The sequence below is a fragment of the Tetrao urogallus genome (assembly GCF_951394365.1).
Source record: "Tetrao urogallus genome assembly, chromosome: 7".
Lineage (NCBI taxonomy): Eukaryota > Metazoa > Chordata > Aves > Galliformes > Phasianidae > Tetrao > Tetrao urogallus.
The window spans coordinates 9,589,622-9,614,412 of record NC_136820.1 but is presented as its reverse complement, the minus strand read 5'-3'; the positions used below and the strand labels follow the sequence as shown (position 1 = coordinate 9,614,412).

At 49.2% G+C, this 24,791-nt stretch overlaps 1 protein-coding gene across 1 annotated transcript; it reads right to left on the bottom strand.

The window, feature by feature from the left end:
* Nucleotides 1-927: 927 nt before the first annotated feature.
* On the bottom strand, nt 928-24,000 carry LIMD1 (LIM domain containing 1; the record flags this gene model as incomplete). Its single annotated transcript, XM_079538293.1, has 8 exons — nt 928-1,065; nt 1,944-2,012; nt 2,678-2,729; nt 3,815-3,945; nt 5,268-5,330; nt 6,556-6,623; nt 17,296-17,397; nt 22,896-24,000. The coding sequence occupies 8 exons, from the start codon at nt 23,998-24,000 to the stop codon at nt 928-930; spliced, it is 1,728 nt and encodes a 575-aa protein (XP_079394419.1).
* Nucleotides 24,001-24,791: the final 791 nt, after the last annotated feature.

Below are 24,791 nucleotides of genomic sequence, written 5' to 3'. Positions count from 1 at the left end.
GTGGCCAGGCTGGGGCTGAGCTGTGGGGACAAACCATGAAAACATCAGGCAAATATCTGTACGTGGAGAACTTCTTTTCCAAAGTGAGCTCTGTAAGCAAGAACAGGGATGCATTTCCCTCACATCCATACTACCAGCATCCCAATTTTTCCAAACATAATCCTCTATTCGCACTGTGACGAAGCAGACGGGTCCCTGTATATTGCTGTGACATTCTACAGCAGCTCGTATCCAGTCATCACAGTAGCTTAGCCCAGCTTGTTCCAGTTTCTTGTTCTGTTCAAAATGGGATATTGTCTCCCGCTGCTAGCCAACACGCCTGGGCTGCGCTTGGAGAGTTGGTGCTTTTACAGCCACATTTGATATACCAGAGTTCGGGGCATGCACTGGGAGGTCTTAGCACACTATTTTGCAAAGACGTCTTTATTTTCTAAAGTATTACTAAGAGAGTGTGTCTAAAACCTCGTATTAATAATATGATGTCCTCTGGAGAATGTGATGAAATGTTCTTGTCAGGAATCACTCAGTAGACTGATGGAGCATTCCCAGCAGGCAGGCAAGCCAGCCTCCCGCTTTTTAACTGTGCATGGCATGATCTGAGTTCATTGGCTTGATAGCAAGTTGTGCTTTCACTGAAGAATCTTCTAAAATGAGCCCAAAGGAATCTCCAAGAAGCAGAAAAAGGCACGTAAGAGTAAACCAATCAGTTCAGATAACATGCCACATTCCTGATCGAGTAGACAGAGTTTGGTACAGCTGGAACTCAAATGCATACAGACTCTGTGACTCCAGCAATACTCTCTCACATCCTTTCACAGCAAAATTGCCGACTGGAGAAAAACTTGCACAGAAAATCAACGGTGGGTAGGCAGGGGGTGATCACACAACAAATGGTCTGCCGGGGCTCCCAGCTGTCAGCCACGTCGGCTAGTAGTGACGCTGGTACACAGCTGCTGGGGTTGTGCCATTCTCTATGTGTTTCAGATGACAGGAGTGACAAAGCAAATGGTCATCCAGAGGGTAACAGCGATGCCCATCTTCGTCATTCAGTTCCATCCCACAGTCCTGCAGAGAGAGGTCATGCAAATTTAATTAGACTATGTGTTTATCTCCCAGTGTTAACTGGGGTCTGCCTTGCAGGAGAATGTTGTGACAAGGACAGGAGCTCCTCGCCAGCAGCTCCCTCCTAATAAGTTCAGTATTTGTTAAGAGCAGGAAAACATCTGACATAGGCATTCTGAAGGGCAGCCTTGTGTACATAGGTCTTAACTAGTTTGACTACATAAGCTTTATCTCATGGTGAGTTGCATCCCTACATGTTTTAAACGTACTCATGTTTCCTTACACTCTCAGGTAGGATTCACCACTTTGCATCAAATTAATTGCAGTTGTACTGGTGTGAAACTCACCTGCAGAGTCAGTCTTCCTTTCCACTGCACTATGAGCACAATGATAGAAGACATGTACATATTTTAATTCACATTACATACGTATGAAGGCTCTCTGGGAAGTCCTGCATGAATATTTAAGAGCTCACCTCTTTTGAGATTTTTGTGGCAGCCATAAAAGCCCTCCTTACCACTGACTGCCCATTCACTTCATTCATAAGTGAAGATAACTTACACCAGACAGGATCACTCATCACCTTAGCATTTCTGAACAGTCTGGCCTGGAAACCAGATACACTAATGTGATCTGGAGCTCAGGGCTTTCAAACAGCAGCAAGAGAACCTTACTGATTCACTACATTTCCTTCATTAACAAATAAACTGGATAGCAAGTGAACTGACATTTGGACCCTTGTCAGCCACTGATATTAAAAGATTTCAGAGTGCAAGGTCTGAATTGCTTATACACTGCCACTGGAAACAGGAAGATTTTAAAAATAACAGTTATTACCACTTTTAAGCACCCCCTACTCCCCTAGAAAGCTGCTGCCCTACCTCGCAGTGATAACACTCCACGTGGTAATCCTTGTCCATAGACACAACCCGAATGGTCTCATCAGACCCCTGTAAGCAAATGAGAAGAAATCACAGAGGATTACGGGAGGATTAGACACATGCACTCTGCAGATTGCTTCCTGTAACAATATCAGTGTTGAACAAATGCATTTTGGCCATTGGATGGAAATCACAAATAAATCCTGCCACCTACAGTTATTTTTACACTAAAGCTTTATCACTGGTGATATCTTCTAAAGCATAACATCAGAAACATAGAATTTTCTCTGCTTACAGGTCACATCTATCCTAAAACATGCCCTGATGATTGGATAGCTTCAATATATCACATTTCTCAGCACTTTAAACTGGCTTTGGCAAAGACCCATCTCCTCCAAATAAGACAATGAGTTTGTCCCAGAGGGCGAGCACGAGCACCACCCCATCTTCTGAAGTGAAGGAATGGTAGCTGTGCACAATGCTAACAGCAGTATATAGTGCAGAAGGTAATAAAGTAGCCTGCCCCGAGGGGAATAAGCTGTGTTATCAAAGGAAAGGTCACATCTCAAGGACAGTGTATGAGCTTCATTTAAAAGGCAGCACTCCAGTGGAAGCAATTGTCTCTCCACGTCCACAGGGACACTCATCTTCACATGGGGTCAAGAAGGGAAGAGGGCAAGACCTGAGACATAATGCCTTCTCCCCAGAGGGGATAAATAATAAAAGGCTCTCACCTCAGACGGCAGAATGGGAAGCCCACATGCTGCACACTTTGGAGCTAGAACTCTGCAAGAAGAACAAGAAATTGAAGGCAAGTTATACATCAACATAAAATGACAGTCCTGTCTGTTGTTGGTGATAAAACACTGAAGCTGTAAATAACTTATCCACAAGAAAGCTTAACATCTCAAGATCACAAATTCAATTAGGATTGATTATAAGTAATGCTTGGCACATGCTGCTCAGTCAGGTAAAGAAAGATTTTACATTTAGTGCCAGTGAAAAAAAAAACAAATAAAACAAAAGCACTGTAAAATTCCTGGCTATTATTAAGAAATTTGGAAGAGAGAATGAGGAGAAAGCGAGCAGAAGTGGCTTCAGAAAAGCATATAATAAGAATGAGTTGCCTTGTACCACAGCAGGAAATTTCAGAGAAAACACTAAGGGACTGCTAGATTCCTCAAGGCCTCGTACAGTAAGTAAATGAAGTTGCAAGGAAATACGAATCATTTCAGAACAACAGTGACGCACGAAGCACAATATAAAACAATTCCAGGGACTGCTTGAGCAATACTTATTATCTGTCTGCTCACAAAACAGGAGCATGTTAGCCAAGCAGGCACTCAAAATGTATGCTGCTCTAATCCCGTAACTACTAGCTAAGAGCAGAGCTCTTCTGTTTCACTGTCAAATGACAAGTGATTTTTCAAGTGAATTCATTAGCCATTTAATTTAAAGCTGATAAAGTTCCCTTTGGATGTTCAGTGGTGATTTCTAAAAACATTCTTTGAAACTCAGCTTTGCAGTTACTCCAAAGCAGCTCGTGTTGACTCCTCACAGTCTTTCTTCAGAGCAGACTAATGTCTCACATCACAGAATGCTTCACAAGCACTCTTTCTCACCTACCTCAGAGACCACTAAACACTCTCTGCTTTGCAGAAGGTGCAGCTTAAGCCTGGGAGTTAAGTGACTTTCTCAGTTACACAGGAAGCCAATAGCAGGGCAACAGGAGAGTCTAGAGTCTAACCGCACTCTCAAACTCCTGGCTTCTAATCCTCTATTTGTTTCACTGATCAGTAGTCCCTAAGTAGCTGAAAAGCTAAATTAGAGGCTTGTTGATCATGTCTCCTCTGATGTTATTTTGTCCTTACTTGTGGTAATCTCTGACACAGTAGATTTTGTTTTCAGTGTCTACAGTGAATGGCACACCATCCAGACACTCGTTGCAGACCACACATCGGAAGCAGCCTGGATGATACGATTTCCCCAGAGCCTGCAGGATCTGCAACAGACCAAGAGACAAGAAAGAAACACGTGAGCAGTCAATACAGGTGAAATAACACACTCATAGCTTTGCATCAGACACTGCTGCACGTTCATCAGCAGTGCTGTGCTGGTTTTTTTCACCTCTTCTAAAAAATGAGTTAACAGGAAAAGAAAGGGCAGCTGGAACCAGTACGGATTGCCTAGAACTGAATTGTTAGCGTGGATAAGAAAGCAATTCATGGAGTCTCTGTGAAGAAAGTTAGCATTACTGGATAAAAGTGACAAGATTTAAAGGGAAGAAAATCATTTCTGAAGCCAACAGGTGGAGAATCCTTAGTATAATCACAAGTTAAGATGTACCAGGCCAAAGAGGAAACACATCTCTATGTTCTTTGTGAGAGGCTGGGATGATTGCTATTGCTAGGTTTTGTATCACCTTAGATTTAGACCTTCGTACTCACTGCTGTGGCCTTCTAATTAACACAGACTACAAAAACCATGTTGAACTCAAACCGCTACATAAAACAGCTTCCAATTTTAATGCTTTTGAGTGTAAGCAGGCAAGCAAAGATAATTAACAACAGGTATCAGAAAGGCTTGGGAGGAGTGCCATGATCAGCCTGAAGGTCTTCATTTCTTTGCTGCAGCTTTAGTTTTACACCCTCAGCTCATGCATTTGTCTCCCTCCCCACCACCCACAGCCAAATGCTGCCTGGTGCAGCTGAAGGCCAGCTGATGCCTTGAGATGTCACCTACTTGCTGCACATCCTGAATGGGTGGCAACCTGCTGCAGGCTGATGGGAGTGCACATCTATTCAGTGGGTTTCAAGGATCTGGACAGATCGGAACTGAAGGTGGTTCACTCGCCCTGGCTCCCCAGAAAGTCAGTCCAGAGCCTTCCATCACACATATGAAGCTGTGACAAGGCAGCAGCTTCATCCTCAAGGTACACGAAACTCACTATACATGGCACACAGAATTGACTGTCAGACAGACAGGCTCAGCAGAGCACGGCTGATGCCCCACAGCAAGGGAGCACTGCAGAGCCTCTCCTTTCTGCACAGGATTATGAAAATAAACCTGTGCACCTAAAGGCACCATTTTCAATTTGCACTGAAAACAGGGAGAGCGAAGTCCTTACATCACATGCAGCAGGATGCCAGCTTTGCTTCCCTGCAAAAGCCAACAAAGGCTTAGCAGATTTTCTTTCTGCTGCCCACCTCTCACTAGGCAGACCAGCAAAGGACAACACACAGTACCAGCTATCAAAATGTTTTGCTGTTGCTACATTCTTCTAAAGAGCCATGGGATTTTTTACCTAAGGCAATAATCACTTACCATGTCCATTATCAAATGACCACAAATGAAACACCTGTCAGCTGACTGCTGGAAACCAGAGTACTGCAAAGACAAAAAAGAAGTGGCTTAACATTTCACAAGGCTAGTAGAGCATAAGCAACAGAACTCTGTAGGGCATTATTTGCTTGGCCTTTTCCTGTGCTCCTTACACAAACTAAACTTTCCACTATTGTTTTTGTTTTCAGTATATGAAGCTGTGGAGGGAATATTCTATTAAGACACCAGATTTGCAGTGTTCAGAAGGAACACATGGTCCTGTAACCTTCAAGTCCTAAGTTTATTTTAGGATATAAGCAAATGCTATAAATGCAGATCCAAATAAGTCACTTACTCGTAAGACTTAATTCTTTATTTGACCACAGGAATCTACAAACCAGGAGCTTAACTGTACTTATCACATGCTCATATCACAACATTTGTCAAATTCTACTTTGAATTACACCTTTCTAGGTCTATTAAAGCTAAATATAAGGAACCGACTGTCATCCCCCAAGAAACAACTCACGCACTACACATTATCTGTCTAAGGTTTCAGACTTTCTGAATGGCAAACTGGAAAAACTGAATACTTTAGATGCATTTAACCAATGGTTCCATTTTCTGCCTGTGCAGAATATACTGGTGAGAGAAAAGAAGACCAATTTACTTCTCTCTGATAGAAATCACCACACTCCTCCAGTAAGTAGGCAAATATGACTTTTTCAAATCTCAATGATGGTTTAATCTACAGGGTCTTGGGGGTGAGGTGAGGGGCTATGGTTTTTTGTATTTTCTGTAATATCACTGCAGTGATGCTTATCTCTACCAGCCTTGGGCCACGGAATTGGTTCACACTTAAATACATTCACACAAAGCCACTGAGGCTAATAGAAAGATATACGTTAGGATGCCAAGCAAAAAGTAGTTCATTGGGAAAGGAAATTCCCTCATTCATTCTTCTGCAGCCATTCATCTCGCTCCTATCTCCTAGGAATGGTAACAAAGACACACTCTGAAGATGCCATCCCAAGAAGCTCCAGCTCTGCTATAGGTTCTGCACTGTGACACCAAGGCCTTCCACTCAGCTACTTGCAGTACCACATGTGGGCAGCCACCATGTCTCAGAGCTGGCCAATTTGCTCAGTCTGGTCTGTCAGTGAGCAGGGGAGAATGGCCAGGCTGTGCAGGAGCTGTGCAAAACACAGGCAGAGCCACCAAGGAGAAAGGCTGTGCGTCTCCTGCGGAGGCTGAGACATGGTGGGGGCGCAAGGGTCAGCTGTGTGCTTACCAGGAAATCTTCCTCGCAGAACACCTTTCCATTGACGAAATAAAAGGCTTTTCCTCTCAGCTTCCGACCTAAGGAAAAAAAAACACAAGCAGAAGGAAAAGGTCAATAGAGAGCAAGGAGAAAAAGTGAGCAAAAATTGGGTGCTGAGAAGTGATAACTGAGAAGTGACCCACAGCAAGGACATCAGAACACAGAAGTCCCACAGCTGGAGCACAGCCTCCACCTCCAGAATGTCCTAACAGAGACAAGATGACAGTTTTCCAAGAAGAGACTCTACGCATGGGAAACATGTGTATATATATACATTTATATTTACTACAATTTTTGTGTTTATGCTTTGCATCTGCATTCTGTTTTCAGTTCCACAAAGTACAGCTACAACTACAGTACAGTAAAACGGCTCCCACTGCTACTCCTAAATGGAGGCTTTGGCTGGCTTGGTTTGCAGATGTGGAAGACATAAGGTCTGGACTCACCCTCTTGGTGCTTTAGGACCGTATGGCAGCCTTCGAGCAATAATCATGCCGGCTGCTGAACATTAAGAAAAGGGAGAAGCCAAGCAGAGTTTCTTCACTAAACTAAAGCCTTTGCCATCTGCTGTCTACACCAGAGGGCACTCTCTGGCTAGGAAACACCTCATAAAGTTACACGGGAAACGGAGGTTCCAAAGCTGCTCCAACTTTGGCAGAGCTCAGAAATGTTTAGCTTCAATCTTAAATTATGTGATAGCGTGGGCTCTGGTGATCTTCCCAAGTGCCTTCCCCTTCGTATGCAACATCTCTCCTTAAAGACAAGTGGGCAGTGGTGAGGGAAAACATGCATGGAGCTGCAGGATGAGGGTATTTCTTTGGGCAGCAGCCCTAAGCGGAGTGTGAGCAGTTGTATGGGGCTGCTGAATCACGGCCTGAACCTCTGATTGATCACCTGAGGCGAGCACTGAGTCAGCCACAGGAGCACAGGTGAAGGTGAGGAAGGGCTGGAGCCTGGCTGCACCTCTCCTAGACCCATTTAAGAGCTGACTGCCAGGAGGGAAGGATCTCTTCTGGAGATTCATTCCACTGGAGTTTCCTACACGAGCCCAGGATAGGGTGAGTGTCCTTTTCTGCTCTAGTATAATAATCACATAAGCCAAGCTCTCAAATATACTATATCACCTGTATGTTCATTGACTGCCCAGCAGTACTCATCCAGCAGAGCAGCTGAAGCCTGGATCGCTGCTGCTGTGCCATTCCTCTGTGGTGACAAAAGAAGCATTTACGGGGCTTTCTGTACCCAGTGTATTTTTAACCTGGTGACATTCAAAGGTCCAGACTGACGGCAACAGGCCTTTGGAGAAGCCATTGCAGCCAGCACTGCAGTCCTCTGTTCAACACAAACCCTTGATGCACCTAGGAACACCAGGGCATGATTCTTCTTTATCAGAAGCAATTGCTCTAATACATGTCCTAAATTGCCAGCTCCTGACTGCATTTCACTTTCACTTCCTCCTGAACTTAGCTAATGTCTCATTGAAAGAAATCAGACAGCTACAGTTCTTCAGCATTTCAACCCTCTCATCCACTCCCCCAACAGGAAGCCTGAGCTGCATGCTTTTATGTTCTGCTCCCTCCTGGACTGACCTACCTAGCAGCAGAGCCTCCAGCATGGCTTCAAGGTCACTTCAGCACCAATTTCAGAACACTGCAAGCTTAGTCACCAGTGCTTTCATGTAAACAAACACACTTAACTTAGCAGCTGACCACAGGATACCACAGGGCTGCACTGCTAGGATGTCAGTGCTTTTGTCCATCTTCTGAAGATGCACAGAGAGAGCTTTACCAGGGACTTGCAGTGGCTAAGGGGGGATGCTGGGCAATCCTTCATTTGCTTGCTAGGGAGCTGGTTCTCTTTTGAAGTTGCTTTTCTATTGTTAGTTAGAACAATGGGGGTCCCAAACCTATGTTTGAAAATGAGATTGCTCTCAATGCGTGTAATGATGCATGGCTGTGTTTGGACTCCAGGGCTCTGCATAGCTAGAGAGGCAGCAAGGACTTCACTTCTCCTTTATCTGAGCACGGAGGAAGTCCTCTGGCATTTGCACAGCAGGTGGGCAAGTCTTACTGTAGGCTGGCAATTGCTACTGCATCCATTCCATGCTGCCAGCCCTGAGCCTCTATCATTATAAACCAGTCCTTCTTGGAGTGCTGCAGATGTAAGATTTGGACATTACCAATGGCAGGTGAATAGGATTTCAGTTTCCAGATCTTGCAGGTGACAAGTCATAGAATCATAGAATCATAGAATCACTAAGGTTGGAAAAGACCTAAAAGATCACCCAGTCCAACCGTTCACCTACTCCCAATAGCTCCTACTAAACCATGTCCCTCAACGCAACATCCAGTCTTTCCTTGAACACCCCCAGGGTCGGTGATTCCACCACCTCCCTGGGATGTCCCCCAGGGGCCTTAGGACCAGAACTCTTTAGCATCTTTATCAGTGACACAGACAATGGGATCAAGTGCACCCTCTGCAAGTTTGCAGATGACACTAAGCTGAGTGGTGCAGCTGATACAGTAGAAGGAAGGGATGCCATCTAAAGGGACACCATCCAAAGGGACATCAAAAGATGTCCCTCAGAAGATGAGCTCATATGGACTTAATGGGGTTCTGCAAGGCCAAATGCACTTAGGTCAAGCCAATCCCAGATATGTATACAGACCGGGAGAAGAACTCGCTGAGAACAGCCCTATGAGAAGGACTTGGGAGTCCTGGTAGATGAAAACCTTAACATGAGCCAGCAGTATGCATTTATGGTCCAGGCCAACAGTACCCTGGGCTGTGTCAAAAGAGGGGTGGCCGGCAGGATGAGGGAGGGGACTGTCTCTCTCCTCTCTGCCCTTGCGAGGCCCCACCTGGATGGAGTACTGCATCCAGGTTTGGGCCTCCAGCACAAGAAAACTGTGGAGCTTTTGGAGGGGGTCCAGAGGAGGACCACAAAAGATGACCAGAGGACTGGAGAACCTCTCCTCCGAAAACAGGATGAGGCAGCTGGGCTTGTTCAGTCTGGAGAAGAGAAGGCTGAGGGCAGACCTCATTATGGTCTTCCAATATTTAAATGGAGCTTATAACAGAAGGGAAATCAGCTTTTTGCATAGGGAGATAGTGATGGAACAAGGGGGGATGGATTTAAACTAAAAGACAGGAGATTTATATCAGATGTCAAAGGAAAGTTTTTCATTGAGAGGCTGGTAAAGTGCTGGACTAGTTGGCCCAAAGAAGCTGTGGATGCTCCATCCCTGGAAGTGTTTAAGGTCAGGTTGGATGGAACCCTGAGCAATCTGATCCAGTGCCTGATTTAGTGGTTGGCAACCCTACCTGCAATAGAGGGACTGGATGGTTTCTGAGGTCCCTTCCCATCCTAGCCATTCTATGATACCATGCTTCGGAGCACAGAAGACCCACTGGGGCCCACCCAGTACATGTTTTTGTGGTGCTTTCTGTGGATGCTGACTTTGACACCACACCGTACGGCTCCTGCTATGTGCCCCACACTAAGCAGAGCATCAGAGCTCTCCTTCATTCCTGGTATCTGTCCCACTTCTACTGGCTACCACCACAGCTGCATGTGGCAGTGAATGTGACACAATGTTTGCCCTGAGACTTTGGCTGCACTAAAGGGTCATTTAGAGGCCAGCACATAGCCTAGTTCAGCTGTGACCAACAGGCAGGTAACCCAGTTCAGATCAAAGTCTTTGTGAACCTGTGGGCAAAAGGGCAGGAAAAACTGTGCCAAGTGAGCAGCCCCATTACCAGTCTGTCTCTCTTGGCTGCATCAGCTGGACTGTAAAACTGCAAAACACTCTCTGCACCCTCACAACATTTCAAGCAGTAAAAACAAACTCAGAGGAAAAACAAAATACCCAAGAGCTGAAAGCCAAAAGCACGCTTTGGAGGATGTAGCAAAAGGTCGACTGCCCATACGAGCAAAGCAACCACAGCCAAAGGCAGAAATGGCTCTTCAAGGGGAAACACTGCAAAACCACAGCGGGCCATGTAACACAGCAGCACCTCTCCTTTGCTAATGGCAAACCATTGTGAGAAGACATTTGAATGCTTCTATTTTAAGGGAACCCCAGCGTTACTCTCTGAGACCTCCAGCACTGGCTTTTGACCCCATGCTCAGTCAGCCTCTGCTCCAGAGACAGCTGCTGTGCCCCCCACAATGCACATGCACTGGGAGCAAGCAGTGATTTCCTCCCAGCCCTGCACCAAAGGACTGCCAAAGTGCTCAAGCATACACAGGAAAAAGGAGGGCAGCCTCTACCTCCCCAAGGAATGCCCTCTGTGAGATGCAGAGGTGATCGTCCCTCTGTACTCAGCTCTGGTGAGGCTGAATCTCTAGTGCTGTGCTCAGTTTTGGGCCCTCAGTACAAGAAGGACATCAAGGCCCTGGACCTGTGACCAGAGAAGAGCAACAAAGCTGTGAAGGGTCTGGAGCACGAGTCTTATGGGAGAGGCTGAGGGAGCTGGGATTGTTCAGTCTGGAGAAGAGGAGGCTCAGGGGAGACCAGATTGCTCTCTACAGCTGCCTGAAAGGAGGAGTGGTGAGGTGGGGGTCGGCCTCTGCTCCCAGGTAACAGTGATAGGGAATGGCCTCCAGTTGCACCAGGGCATGTTCAGGCTGGACATTAGGAAGAATTTCTTCTCAGAGAGAGCAGTGAGGCAGTGGCACAGGCTGCCCAGGGAGGTGGTGCAGTCACCGTGCCTGGAGGTGTTGAAGGACCGTGTGGATGTGGCACTGAGGGACGTGGGCAGTGGGCATGGTGGGGATGGGATGGTGGTTGGTCTAGGTGATCTTAGTGGTCTTTTCCAGCCTTAAAGATTCTGTGACTATGCAGCAAGGTAGGAAGCACTCAGGGAGAAGCCGAAGCTGTGACTGGACAAGGTTTTGAGGTGGGAATTTCATGTCCTCCCCTACGTACTACTCTTGTTCCCAGCACCACAAGCAGTCACAGCAGCAACCTCTCCAGAGTGGCAGAATTAAATGCACCGCTTCACTCTCTGACCACAGAAGTAGCCTTGCATCGAAGCTAGACAAGAGAACAATTTTTCCAAGTACAGAAGGCCACAGTGCAACCTGAGACAGCACCTAGCAAGTTATCCACAGATACTGCTTAAAACATTGAGGAACCTCCTATAATCCTAGAATCGTAGCAACCCAGGTGGAAAGGGACCTCCAAAGATCATCAGGTCCAAGCTTCTACAGGCAAGGGGAACCTGGAGATGATCATCTAGCACTCTATCCCACCACACCTAAATCCTTATGGCACAGCACAACCAACATTATGCTTTTTGTTAACAGGCAGCATTTTTAAGATATCTGCTGGGGACCTCAGGGCTGTGCTGAGCCCTCACAGCAGCACTGCCCTAGGATCTGGCCAGAGGTGGAACACATAGCACTGCCTTGCCATGGTAGCTGCTCTAGATTTTCTCCTGCACAGCAAGTGTGGCTGCCGCACCGCAGGGGTTTCTCACTAGCGAGCTGAGAGCTCAAAGACAGAAAGTCAATAAGAACAAAGCAGCACTCAGACTGGAGCGGAAACAAGCGCTGATGCTGCTCTGTCTCCCAACAGCCTGTACAGCCTGGCACGTCTGAATCTCTTCTGAGATTACTCCTGCTAAAAAAATGCATCATTTCCTGCACGGCCTGTCACATGATAATTTTATTAAAGGGATGCTGAGGGAGGATTCCTGGCAACACCTAACACTCCCCGCTTTGAAGGCCCGCACACTTCTCACACGTGCCGATCAGCGCAGTGGTTTTGTGTTTGGAGCCTGCACGAGCCAGATACAAGCAGCAAGTCTTGCCCACGCTGGAGCAGCTTTTGCATCTAAAGACAAGCACACACACACTGAGGGGAACTCACTTCCCAGGGCTGTCAGTCTGCCTGCCCAGGATTACGCTGCACTTGCTTGCAGCAGTATTTACAGGTGCCAAAGAACACCTTGGCCTTGCTGTTCCAGGAGCTGTACACCAGCACAGGGCACGCTTACACAACATAATGAGCCCAAAGACACCACGAGGTGCACAGCTCCACGTAGCTGTGCTTAATAATCACTGCTGCACGACTAATTAGCCCAAGCAGAGGATGATGCTTGTGGTTAAACTGATGCAATACCTTACTACCTTGTTCAGTAAATGACCCTTGATGCCTCTACACACAACTACATTGTGAAATGTAGTGAGAGGCAGCCAGCTGGTGTTATTTCAAACTCTGCTGCTGGAATAGCAACCTGTTACCCTTACACAGACATCAGTAGAGATCTGAGCTTAAATAGAAGTCATGCAGGCATGCCAAAGGTCAAACCCTGCAATCTGGCAATGTGCAGATCTCCACCTCTCTGCAACAAGGGGACAAAACCTGGTTTTGCTGTAGGTTCTCCTGCTGCAGTTGAATGTCAAACCCTTGTTCAGACCACCTTGCAATCAGTTCTTTCTTTCTGACTTCCGTGCTCGCCTACTGATTTCCTTCATAGTCATCTCTGACACTTCCCTTGCACTTTTTTAGCTTTCAGATTTCCTCTGAGGACCCAACGGCATGAGCACAAGAACCACGTGCTCCCAAGTGCGTGGGGAGCAGAATTGGAGCTGTTGGATCAGAGCCTACCTGAGTCCTAGAAAGAAGTGCTAAAGCAACATAAGGTAAATAACATTTATAAGGGCTCCTTCCTAGCTAAATAATAAATACCAACACCTGGAAATACCTGTGTTCTTCAGTGTTCTGAGTGAGTGATTACACAGAATCTTGAAAGGTTAATGTGTAACAAACCAACTGATAAGTCAAAATGTTTGTCCGACAAACTGAAAGAAAAGCAAGATGCAAGCAGATGCCTCAAACCTGCAGCAAACAGCTGTCTGACTTCTGAGGATGTTTTTTGAATCGACTTTCACAGCCTTCATGTAAGGCAGATATTATGCAGTACCAGAGCAGCAGAGAGACCACATTTTTTTTCCCTCTCCCCCTCCACAGAAAGCTGCCCTGTTTGTGTGCCTGCCTTGTAACAAACAAGAAGATAAACGAGACTCTGATGCCAAAGTAATTATTCTTAATCTGTTGTTTTGACCTCTAAGCCAAATTTTCTGCATTACATGCCTGTGGCTCAGATAATATAGTCCATTTTTTTCCTGACAACTGAACCCTGTAGCATATGCATTACTCTGCTCTACTGATTGCTCTCTTCTACTATTTATCTCTGAACATACACATAGCAGGAAATACAGGGTGTAGGAAATTCGGCACCAGGAGGCATTGGTGCACCCACCCCTTCAGAGCCACTCAGCTTTCTGTGTCTGGGAAACCGAGGCACCATCTGGACACAAACCCAACTACGAACAAAATTAGAAATCCCTGCTAAACTGAAAACAGCAAGAAGGCAGATATAAATATCTGGAGGACAGTATGCTTTACCTTAATAGGTAATTTGGTGTATATTATTTATTGGAGGGGAGATGTTCAGTGTTTCACCAGAGCACAGATTTTAGGATTGAAATCACTTCTCTCAAAGGCAGCCTGCACTGGATGCTGTCCAAGACGAACTCCACTTGACCCTCAGCACACAGCCTAACTACTTACTTTTCAGATAGAAAGCAGAGTTACCACATGTGCTGCTCAGGACGTGGTTTGCAGCCAGGCAGGCGACACTGTCCAGACAAATGTATATTTTTCTGGCAGTAAGAAAAACCTCATCACATTTACCACAGCAGCTTCATGGTGCAGAGCACTGAAGGCACTTTACCCATGATGGAAACCATTTCAATTTGTGCAGGGGGGGGATTCCTCACAGTGGGCTTGTTTTACAACTACAGGGCAGGCTGGCATGCCAACCCAGCCTTCAGCAGAGCAGCTGCAGTCCAATTCAGCCTGGTTACACCTTCACCAACACAGCAGGCCTGAAGGCAAGGCCTGCTGGCAGGAGGGGACATGCAAACATGCTCATGGCTCCCCAGCACCTTGGGGAAGGCTCTGGGACATGGAGCTCAGGTAGGGGCAGGGCAGGAGCACCCTGGTTTGTACGCATGTAAGTTTCAGTAAAGCTGCAGCATCCTAGTCACTGGGAACCCTGCTCTGAGATGTCACTGCGGGCAGAAAAAGGCCAGCATTAAAACTGAGGCACAGCAACAGCATTCACTGGTAGCAACATGCAGCCTGCTCCCTTCTGACATGGCAGATGGGAGACACTTTAGCAGGGCACACCGTGACAGGACAAGAGGAAATGGTTTCAAACTAAAAGAGGGGGGATTTAGACTGGACATGAGGAAGCAATTTTTTACAATAAAGGTGACTCAAGGTCAGGATTGGACAGGGCTCTGAGCACCAGATATAGCTGTAGGTGTCCCTGTTCATTGCAGGTGAGCTGGACTAGGTGACCTCAAAGGGTTCCTTCCAACTCAAACGATCATGTGGCTAGGAAGGACTCAGGAGATGCTAGCAGGCTGACCCAACACGGAGCGCACAACAGTGCGACAGGGAGCGCAGAGGCCGGAAAGAAGGGAGCAGCGCTCTTAGAAACGTGCAGCATTTGAAGTACATTTCCTCTTCTCTTTTACCAACAAATCGCCTGGGAGCAGGGAGGGAAGGGGAGAAGTCATTTCCTTGATCTGCACGGTATGGCCTTTTTGTTATTGTGTGGCTGCCAGTGGCTGGAGTGGGAAGGGAAGAAGCAAACACATCCCTGAAGTCACAATGCGCAACCTGGAGAGCGGACACTCAGCAGATTTCTGGCAATCTGCAGCTCTCTGGATTGTGGCCATTAGTTACGAAGTGCTTTTTACCACAACATTCACAGGAGAAAAAATATTTCTGTCCATCCCCTGCAGCAGACAACTGCTGCCTGAAAGCACATGGAAAATGGCAGACCTTGAGCGTGAGTCAAATGGTAGACTTGTTCTCTCACAGGGACACACAGTATTTTCTATTCAGAGAAACACTGTTATTACTCCTTCCAAGCTTTTTTTGTTTTGTTTTCCCGCTGGCATCTTCCTATTTGAAAGCCCCAGCACAGCTCCATGGAGATCACAGAATCACAGAATATCCTGAATTGGAAGGGACCATAAGGACTGTGAAGACCAACTGCTGGCTCCACACAGGACCACCCAAAAATCAGACCACAGATGTTTCAGACCAGAGATGCTTCAGTTATTCCTGGATAAAAAAGAAACGTAGCTCTGCTTTGCTCATCTCAGCCTCTTTCCATCTTTCTGGCCTTACCTAAAGCACAAACCATTTCATCCTGCACTGGAAAGCTCTGGAGAAGGTTGTGTTTCAGAACAAGAAGCAAACAGCTGTTTTTTCAGCTCTCACTAACACACCTTGTTAGATGTGGAAGAAAGCTACTTCTTAACCAAACATACAGAAAAAGAAGTGACCACTAAAACCTCCACAACCACAAATATCTCTGTTGTGCTCAAGACAATAATATCAGTTCTAAAAGAAGGGCGCAAAGCGTTTATTTTTAAAGCACCAGTTGCACAGCTGTAATTTTAGAAATTTAACACAGGCGTAACCTGCTGCTGGGTTATCTGTCACACAAAAGATGTGTGAGGAAGGGCAGCGTGGAGGCTGCTGGGGCACAAATGGAGAAAGGTCCCTGAAGCTGCAGCCAGGGATTCTTTCTGCAGATTTCAAGTCAGCTCATAAGAAAAAAGGGGCAAGCTGCTGCTGCTGAGCCTATAGGGAAACTCATCCTGTGCTAACACCCATTTTCTTTTCAGTTTTCCTGCTTTCAGCCAGACGACAGCAAAATAGTGCACTGACAGCATAGGTGAGGCAGGGCAGTTGGTGCTGGACAGCTGGGAAATGAGCTGCAGTTCAAGGTTCAGCTACTATTAGAGAGCACACACATCTGTCTATATTTATTCCTGCTTTGCAGCTCCAAATAAAACACGAGGCCTTCCAGTCCTGATGAGTTTACACTTCTAAATACAACACAGGAGAAAAAAACCCACAAAAGCTCATCTTGGAAAACCAAACTGATACATACATGAGCACCAGATGGATTATTATTATTTTTACAACTGCCACATACACAGCAACATTTCTAAAAATATGCTACTAACTGGGGGGAAACATAACAAAACTCAAAACCACCACCTTACAAACACAATTTGAAGTAAGAAGCCCGGTTTCTCAACCCAGCTCCATAGCAAAACTCCTCTTTTTTTATTTATTTATTTATTTTAAACATGTGGTTTCTGGCAGCAGGGGACGGCCAGCTAACAGTGAACTCGGTTGCCCACCATGCAGAGGTGAGTACTAACATGCAGAGAGCATCCTGCCAGCAGCTGGCTGAGAGCTGTCTAATGGGGTGGCACAACAGCTGTAAAGTCTTTCTGGACACCAAAAAGCCCTGAGTCCTAGTTAGGGCAATACTTACTGCCACTTTTGAAACAAAGCACTCACATAAATAAGAAAATGTGGCTATAGTTGAGAGACAAAGGAATGAAAATAACCTCCCCACACACCAGAAAGCAGAAAACAAGCACAATTCGAAATATCTTTCCTAAATGCCTAGCAAGAATCTATTCAAAAACAAGCAGCGAGCGCTGCCACAGAGGCACACAGCTGCAGCAGCCTCCAGCTGGCAGACAAATGGATAACGGCATCCTTCTGTTTTCCTCCTTACACCAGAAAAATATTCGTCAGACGAACCGATTACAGGGCTCGAGCAGCTTGAGCAGCAGCACCAGGCAGGGTTACTTACTGCAGGCTCCACAGGTGAAGCAGCCATCGTGGTAGAGGTTGCCCATGGCCTGGCAGGCCTGGTTGGCTCCATACACCCCTTTGCTGCACTTCACACAGGTTCCTAGAAGAGATAGAGGGCAAGAGAGGTCAGGAGCAGGTCTGAGGAGCACACTGGTTCACATGGGGCTGGGTGCTTCAGTTATGAGGGTCACCACACCTGCCCTGCACTGCTCAGCTGAAGACCAGATACCATGTAGGTGACACGGGTGTCATGAATCCTGAGAAATGCTGCCACCGAGGCCATCCAAACTGTGACCTCAGTCCCAGACTCATCTTACAAAGGGATATGGACAGGAAGGAGCCGTGCTGGGGCTCCCAACATATCAGGCCATATGGGCAGGACAGCCTCCTGGAGATCCTTAGTCATGCTGTGGTTAGCAAAGCTCTGCTGCTTTTGGGTATTGCATGCTCCACAGCAATTGGAAAGGTCTTGTCAGAGCTGGGGAGAAAACTACTGGGGAGCAGTGCTGGAAATCACACCCATGCTGACAGCCCAGGTTTGGTTTTGCAGTCTCTTCTCACTGTCAGAGCGCTGCCCCAAGGCCTACTATGCCCAGAACCTGAGCCCACACCAACCAAAGCCTCCAGGGAGGCTGCAGAGGATGAGAAGTTGCTCTGTTTTGGTCACATCAGACCTGAGGGGAAAGGCTGGCCTGGCCGCAGGCCCATCCCCACATGGTTGGCATGAGGTTTGTGGAACGTGCTCTCTTCAAACTAAGCAGATTTATCTCCATTATCTATTGAAAGAAACACTTTAAGAAAGCAAATATGATCAGCAATGAAAGATGAGATAAATCACGCAAGCATTACCACAAAAAAAAAAAAAAAAGACAAGATAAGAAAAAGTTGGCTTTTTGCATGCCTGTGTTCTCTTCCAGGCATGTAGGATCAGCTCCAGCCCGACATTTGTGCAATGCCCCGGCACAGAAGCAAAGGCCAGCTCACACAGCTCCCTTCTGACTGCAGCAACGCAGAGCTGTGAGCGGAAAAACTGTAGGTTTTGCTGTTTAAAACCTTTCCATTATATCCACCAAGCTTTCCAGAGAAGCAACACGCTGGAAGTGCCTGCATTTTTCCCCTCTCTGTGCCAGGGAGCAGCTGCTGCAGAAAATTATCCGTGTGCTCTGTATATGAGCAGCAATGAGCTCCCTTCCATCCACCCTGTGCCCCGGCCTGTTGAGGTTGTGGAACGCAGGCAGTGGCCGTGTGCAGCCCAAGGACAGATGGCCTGGCCATATCCTGTGGTTGCCCAACATCCACCATCCATACCCACCCCTTGCTGCCCCACACCCCTCTCTGTTATGCTGCCCTTCTTTCACCTTCTGCTTAACCCTCCTATCCACTATTTAGCCCTCCTGGGACATGGAAAATCAAGACAAAGAATGAAAAACCTTGGTTACTTCACCATGCTTACATGAGTGTCAGTTTGAGCAGCAGTCCCCCACCATCAGGCCCCTAGGCTCATGTGGCATTACAGGGGAGGAACAAGAGTTTTCTCCCACAGCACTGGAGCGGTGAGCCTGGAACACATGCGCAGCAGCCAGAAATTCACACTCGAGTGCACAGGCAGAAAGGCAGCCGGATCTGGAAAGGGCACGGGATGCAAACTGCTGATTGCAGTCCAATTTCTGCTGGTCGGGCAGCTCAACCCAAGCAACAAAGAAGCCTCTGTTCCCTGTCACATCGGACGCATCACGTGGAAGGTGACGAGCCCCCAGGGTACAGCATCCCTGTGTCCAGGGAGCCAGAGCTCATCAGTGCCAGCAGCAAGCAGCGTGGCTGCTGGGAAAAGCTACCAGACACCTAACCTATCTGTCTGTCTGTCCAGGATGTCAGTCCCAGCTCCAAAGCTCAACACGTGGACTCGTGCTCCCACAGGACTCAAACATTTCAAACGCGTTTCCTCTGAGTGCTGCTATGTCACATTTGCTGGGAGGTACACACATACTAACACCTCTGAGATCACCTTTCTGTCTGCTTGGGCACACCACAGCCAACCACAAATGCAGCCTTTGGGCCCCAAGGCAACTTGCTCTTACCTTGCTCCCAGCTTGTGCAGGGAGCAGATGCACGAAGTCACATCTTCAGTGTTCCAGACCCCGCTCTTGAAGACCCACCAGAGCTTCCACCACAACAACCACCACGACTCACACACACATTTTTCAAAGACTGCCTGCTGAAATAGACTTCCCTACGTCACACTCAGTGTGATACTTTCGGTTCCTCTGTCTTTACATCACACCATCTCCAAAACCCAATGCCACCTCCCTGTGGCTCTCTGTAACCTCATCACCTCTTCACAAGACCCCACAGTCAGCACTGAGGGGACACGGCCTTCCCACACACTGCATTCCTCAGCAAGCTGCTATTGCCCACCAAGCAACCTCATGTCTCATAGTGCTGGTTTCAAGACCACTGTGAAACCGAGTGCCTGGAAAACAGGGCAGCCTGGCACCCTCATCACTCAGTAGCATCACTGACTTCATTACTTATAGCAATGAGGGACCTAAAGAACCACAAGGTTGATAAATGTAATTTTTTTGCCCTATCTTTGCATGCAATGTTGAACCCCAACTGCACGCAGTGCTGGCAAAGTACAAAGCGCCATCAAACTCCTCTGAGACATTTCAAGTACCTTGCAGGGATGCAAGAGATTATGTGAACTCCAGTGCAAAATGAATGAGACTCCTTACGACTTTCAGTCCACACTGCAACAGCATCCTAGCTGGGATATCTACGGATCTCTGTCTGACCTCCTTCCTTTTTCTTTCCTTTTCTTTTTTGCTTTACAAACCCAGTTGAGCTCCCACAAGGAGGGCTGCGGTGTGCTCCCAACACAATGCACAACACCAACTCCACTGTGCACACAGCTTCCAAGCAGAGCTGCTGCACTCGGGACTGATTCCACCCACTTGTACGCGCTGGGGCTCCAGGTCCACCCAGGACCTCAGCTGCTCACCTACAGCACTGCATCTGCTGAGGGAATGAAACTTGTGGATGTCTTAAGTGGATGGCTGCTGGATGCTGGGGGGGGCAGCCCAGTGCTTTGCTGCCAAACGAGATGTGTGAGGCCCTGCTAACGTACTTGCAGCACATCAGCTCTGCTGTGAGCAATAAGGAAGGAAGTCAAAACACCTAACAAATATTTATAAGCAGAAAATCATTTGTAAGTGTTGTTTAAGAAAACCTCTCGGTAACACTTTGGATAGGCTTTATCAGACGGAGATTTCCATCTAGCTGTACGAAGTGAGCACTGGTCAAAGCACGATACTGCACGCTACAGCTCTAAAGGTATCCTCTCCTGCCCGTGGGTGAAGGAACCCCAGTTATCAGTGATTGCTGTCAAGATCTCTGGCAGTCGCAGCAGGTTGGTGGCAATCAGGCACCTCTCCTTGCTGGATGCTCCCCGGAGTGGACTGTGCAGGCTGTCCTGGCTTGCTCCCAGCAGCAGCCTCAGGCTGGGGCTCTATCTGCTCCTGAGGTCCAGTGGGCAGTGATGGAAGGACTGCCCCCCACCCCTCAGGTGACACCCAAGCCTCCCCACATAAACTATGTCAGCACTTGAGAGCATTTGAGAGCATGCCTGGAGAACCCAGATTCCTCCAAAGGCGCACACAGCCCACATAGCTCGCATTACTAAAAAAAAAAAATCAAAAGAAAAACAACCTTGGCTTTGTTTGCTTCTTTCTCTTCACTTATTCCTATTCTGAACAGATAAATGTGCTGCATATAGTCAGCAAGTGCCGATAGATGACCAGGCTCCCTGCTGCTCTTCAGCAGGGCATCCTATCCACATTATGCCTCGTCACTGCTTTATCCTGTCCTAGGACAAACCTTACAAACGTTCATCTTCACATGGTGAAGAAAAAAGCAGCTCCTTTCCTACAGACAGAGTTGCTCACGATGAATACCTGATCCAGGCAGAGATGGACCAGCAGTCCTCCCATGCAGAGCTGAGGCTCCCACCACCCTCTTGCACACCTGCACCCTACCCCTCACCCCCGGCCCCCTCTGCCTGCTCTCACACACCAGGCGCCGTGCAGAGCCTGTTCCAGAGCCCTGCCAAGCGGCCCGGCTGGGAGCCAGGATTACTGCTCCCTCACTGTAAACGTCCTGTGAGACAAAAGTCTCCCGCTTGCTGCTGCCACCTGTTTTATGACAAAAAGGTACAAATAAATCTAGCCTATTACTCCACCTGCCTGCTTTCTCACCTCGTTCCCACGCGCATTCTGTAGCAGCTATGATCCCACTGGCTTACTGGCAACCAGCAAAATGCTCACATTTTTGCATGCTGTCTCCTACGAGCTTTCTCTCCAAGCCCATGCTCACACAGGGCTCCTCAGAGCAGCACTACAGTGAGGACCCATGAGCTCCTTGGAGCAGCACACTCCCAGCTCAGCATGCAAAGCACCAGAGTGTGCCTGCAGGCTGCAGCAAGCCCCGTAACGCAGCAGGACACATCACTTTTCTGCCAGAGGACAGAAACCTATCTGCCTGCCACAAAGCTAAACTTGATCTCAAGCCCTGAGATAAACAATCACAGCAAAGCCCTCTGCAGGCAAGCGTACTGCTTGATGCCAAGAAACACACTTACTATGCAATTTGCAACTAAATGCTCAGCGTGCCTTCACTGCGCCCACCCTGCTGCTCAATCACAGAGTGGCAGGGAGAAAGGAACGCTCACTGCAGCCATGACTTTTTGCTATTCCATGGTACTAAACCAGTTTGGTAGGACACTCCTATTCTCCTCCAATATCCTCGCATGTAAGTGGACTCTCCACCACAAAGCACCAACACAAACCTGTTGGGCTGTCCAAGCTTTTGGTCCACAAGTCAACTACTCCTCCCAAATACATGCAACCCATTCATCATTTGAGAGCCAGTGAGGACCGACACCTGGGGCACAGAAAATCTGCTGACTATGGGAAACCCTCCTATCCACAAAGCGTCTCCCTGAGGGATCCCTCAAGTGTGTAGTCAGCTCCTTCAGGGCCACTCCAGCAGCAGCTCCCTCGCAGGTCACACAACCAAGGACCACTGCAGCACAGCCACGTCAGGTATCGCTGAGCACTCATCCTCCTACAGGTCTGGTTGCCCCTATGGCCTCTTGTGAGCCCAACCACATTCCTGCCCTACATGGCACATAGGTGTGATGCCATCCTGCTCCTTAGCAGGCTCCTTTCCATCCAAACATGCTCAGGTAACGTACTTTGAGCACATGGAGAATGGTCAATGTTGTGAAGAGAAAACCCTCCTGAAAGGAAGAAATTCCTGGCCAGCAATGGTGGATCCTCCCAAAGATACTGCTAGATCTGGTGCTCAGCACTGTTCTCCCATGGCTGCTGTGCTATGAAACTTAAGGATTAAGAAGAAGGCAACATTGAAATAAGAGTTTCCAGTACCTGTGATGAGAAACTGTTAAATTAAAGAAATTGAAAATGCATAACCCAACAACAGCAGTATTGACACAAAAGGTGAAGGCATGAACCTGCCACCACATACAGCAAGGAGCCATCTCACACCTAGGCATGCATCACATCCTGTCGCAGCTGTGCTTACCAAAGTAGTCAGCCTTGGGCCGCGCATCCATCTCCTGCTCCAGGCGCTGAGTGAGTGCTTCCAGCTTCAGCTCAGCTGCAGACGGCCCCTGCTCCGGCTGTTGGAGGGTCTGGCAGGGCAACTTCACCTTGGCCACACCACAGCCCTCCTGGTGCCCGCCGTCAGGATAGAGGCTGCTCGTGCCCTCCTTGAAAGGCTGCTTTGGCGTATCTGAAGTCAGCGGCCCACGTGCTGCTGCCAGGTGTGAGGCACCCAACTCGGGGCCGCCGTTGGGCCGGTGGTTGTGGCCATGGGCCACAAAATGACTGGAGAGACTGGGGTGGATGCCAGCTTGCTGGTAGTCCACGCTGGGGCCCCCAGGAGCAGAGCTGGGTGGCAAGGGCCGTGAGCCACCCTGGTACCACAGCTGGCCGCCATCTGTGCTTGGCCCATCCACACCGGCTCTTGGCCCGCAGGGCTCAGTGAGGGCCAAAAAACCTGGGCTTGGCTGTGCCGCAGAGGCTGAGAAGGAGGACCTGTGCTGTGGTGTGGCTGCTGGTGCCCCATCTGAGGGACCCGCGGGGCTGCGCACCTGCGAGAAGGAGGAGGACCTCTGCCCGGCTGGCTTCATCTCCTGGCCCTGGCTGCTCCGCCGGTCATCACCGCCATTCTCCTGAGGGTCTCCGCGAGGCTCTGCTTCCCAGCCTCGCCGCACAGCCTGGGAGCCAGGGGACTGCGGCTCCCCAGGCACAGGGAAGGCTCTGCAGGTGCCCGGCCGCCCGCTGCTAGGGCCCTCAGCTGCCACCTGGGGCAGGGGGCCAGCGGCCGAGCCCAGGGGTGGCTTGGCACCGCGAGAAGCGGGCAGGCCGGGCCGGGATGCAGCCAAGCCAGCCCCACCATTGAGGGAAGCGGTGGCCATCAGCATCTCCTGCTGCTGCTGCTGCTGCTGCTGCTGGAGGTGGATCTTGGCCATCTTGGTGGCAAAGACCCGCCGGGTCTCCTCGAACTCCGGGTTGTTGCCGGCCGCTCTGTCCACCCGAAAGAGCCCGTCCTTGGAAGCCTCGTACATATTGAGGTCCTCGATGAACTTGCTGGCCTCCAGGCCCAGGTCGTCGTACTTGTCCATCCCGCCCCGCTCTCCGGCTGCCTCCACCACCACACGCTGGGGCCCGCCGGGGCCGCGCCGTGCCGGGCGGGCCGTCGGCCCGGCTCAAGTTTCTTTCTCCCCTCTTTCTCGTCCCTCTTCCAGCGGCGCACGGGGCGCGGAGCCGGAGCCCTCAGAGTGCCGCGCTCGGCGGCGGCGGCACAGCCACAGCGCGGCCCCGGCCGCCTCCCGCCGCCGCCAGTCCCGCCCGCCGCGCCGGGGGCGGGGGGCGGGGGCCGGGGCGGAGCCGGCGGGGCGGTCCCGCCGCGTTGCAGTGCAGCCCGCCGGGGGCCCGCGGGGTGCTGCCGGCGAGGGACGAAGGCGGGTTGGGGGTGTCGGTGCTGCCGGGATGGGGTGGGGCGGCGCGTGGGGAGCGGGTGTGCGCAGCCCAGGTGCGGCTCCGGTCCCGTCCGGGCGCTTTGGAGATCTCCGAGGAGGAGAGCCCGCGGCCTTTGGGCAGCCTGGCCTCGGGGTACGGGTGGGAAATCACATGGCTAACGAAGGGATTTGAGGAGTTCCGAGAGAGGACTCGGGGATGGTGACAAAATGCACATTGAAGGCAGCGTGGGAAGCGGGCAGCTGCGCCTCCGCGACACTGTGCGCTGCACGAAGCAGGCGGCGGGGCCGGCAGTGGGTCTGTGAAGGGACGGCAGAAGACGCGAGTAAGGCGCACGCAGACCCACGTGCAGATCCAGGCACACGGGTCTGCAGACAGCCTGCTCGGCACAGGATCTGCGCAGCTGGAGCAGAACCGCTGTGTTTAAAGGTCCCAG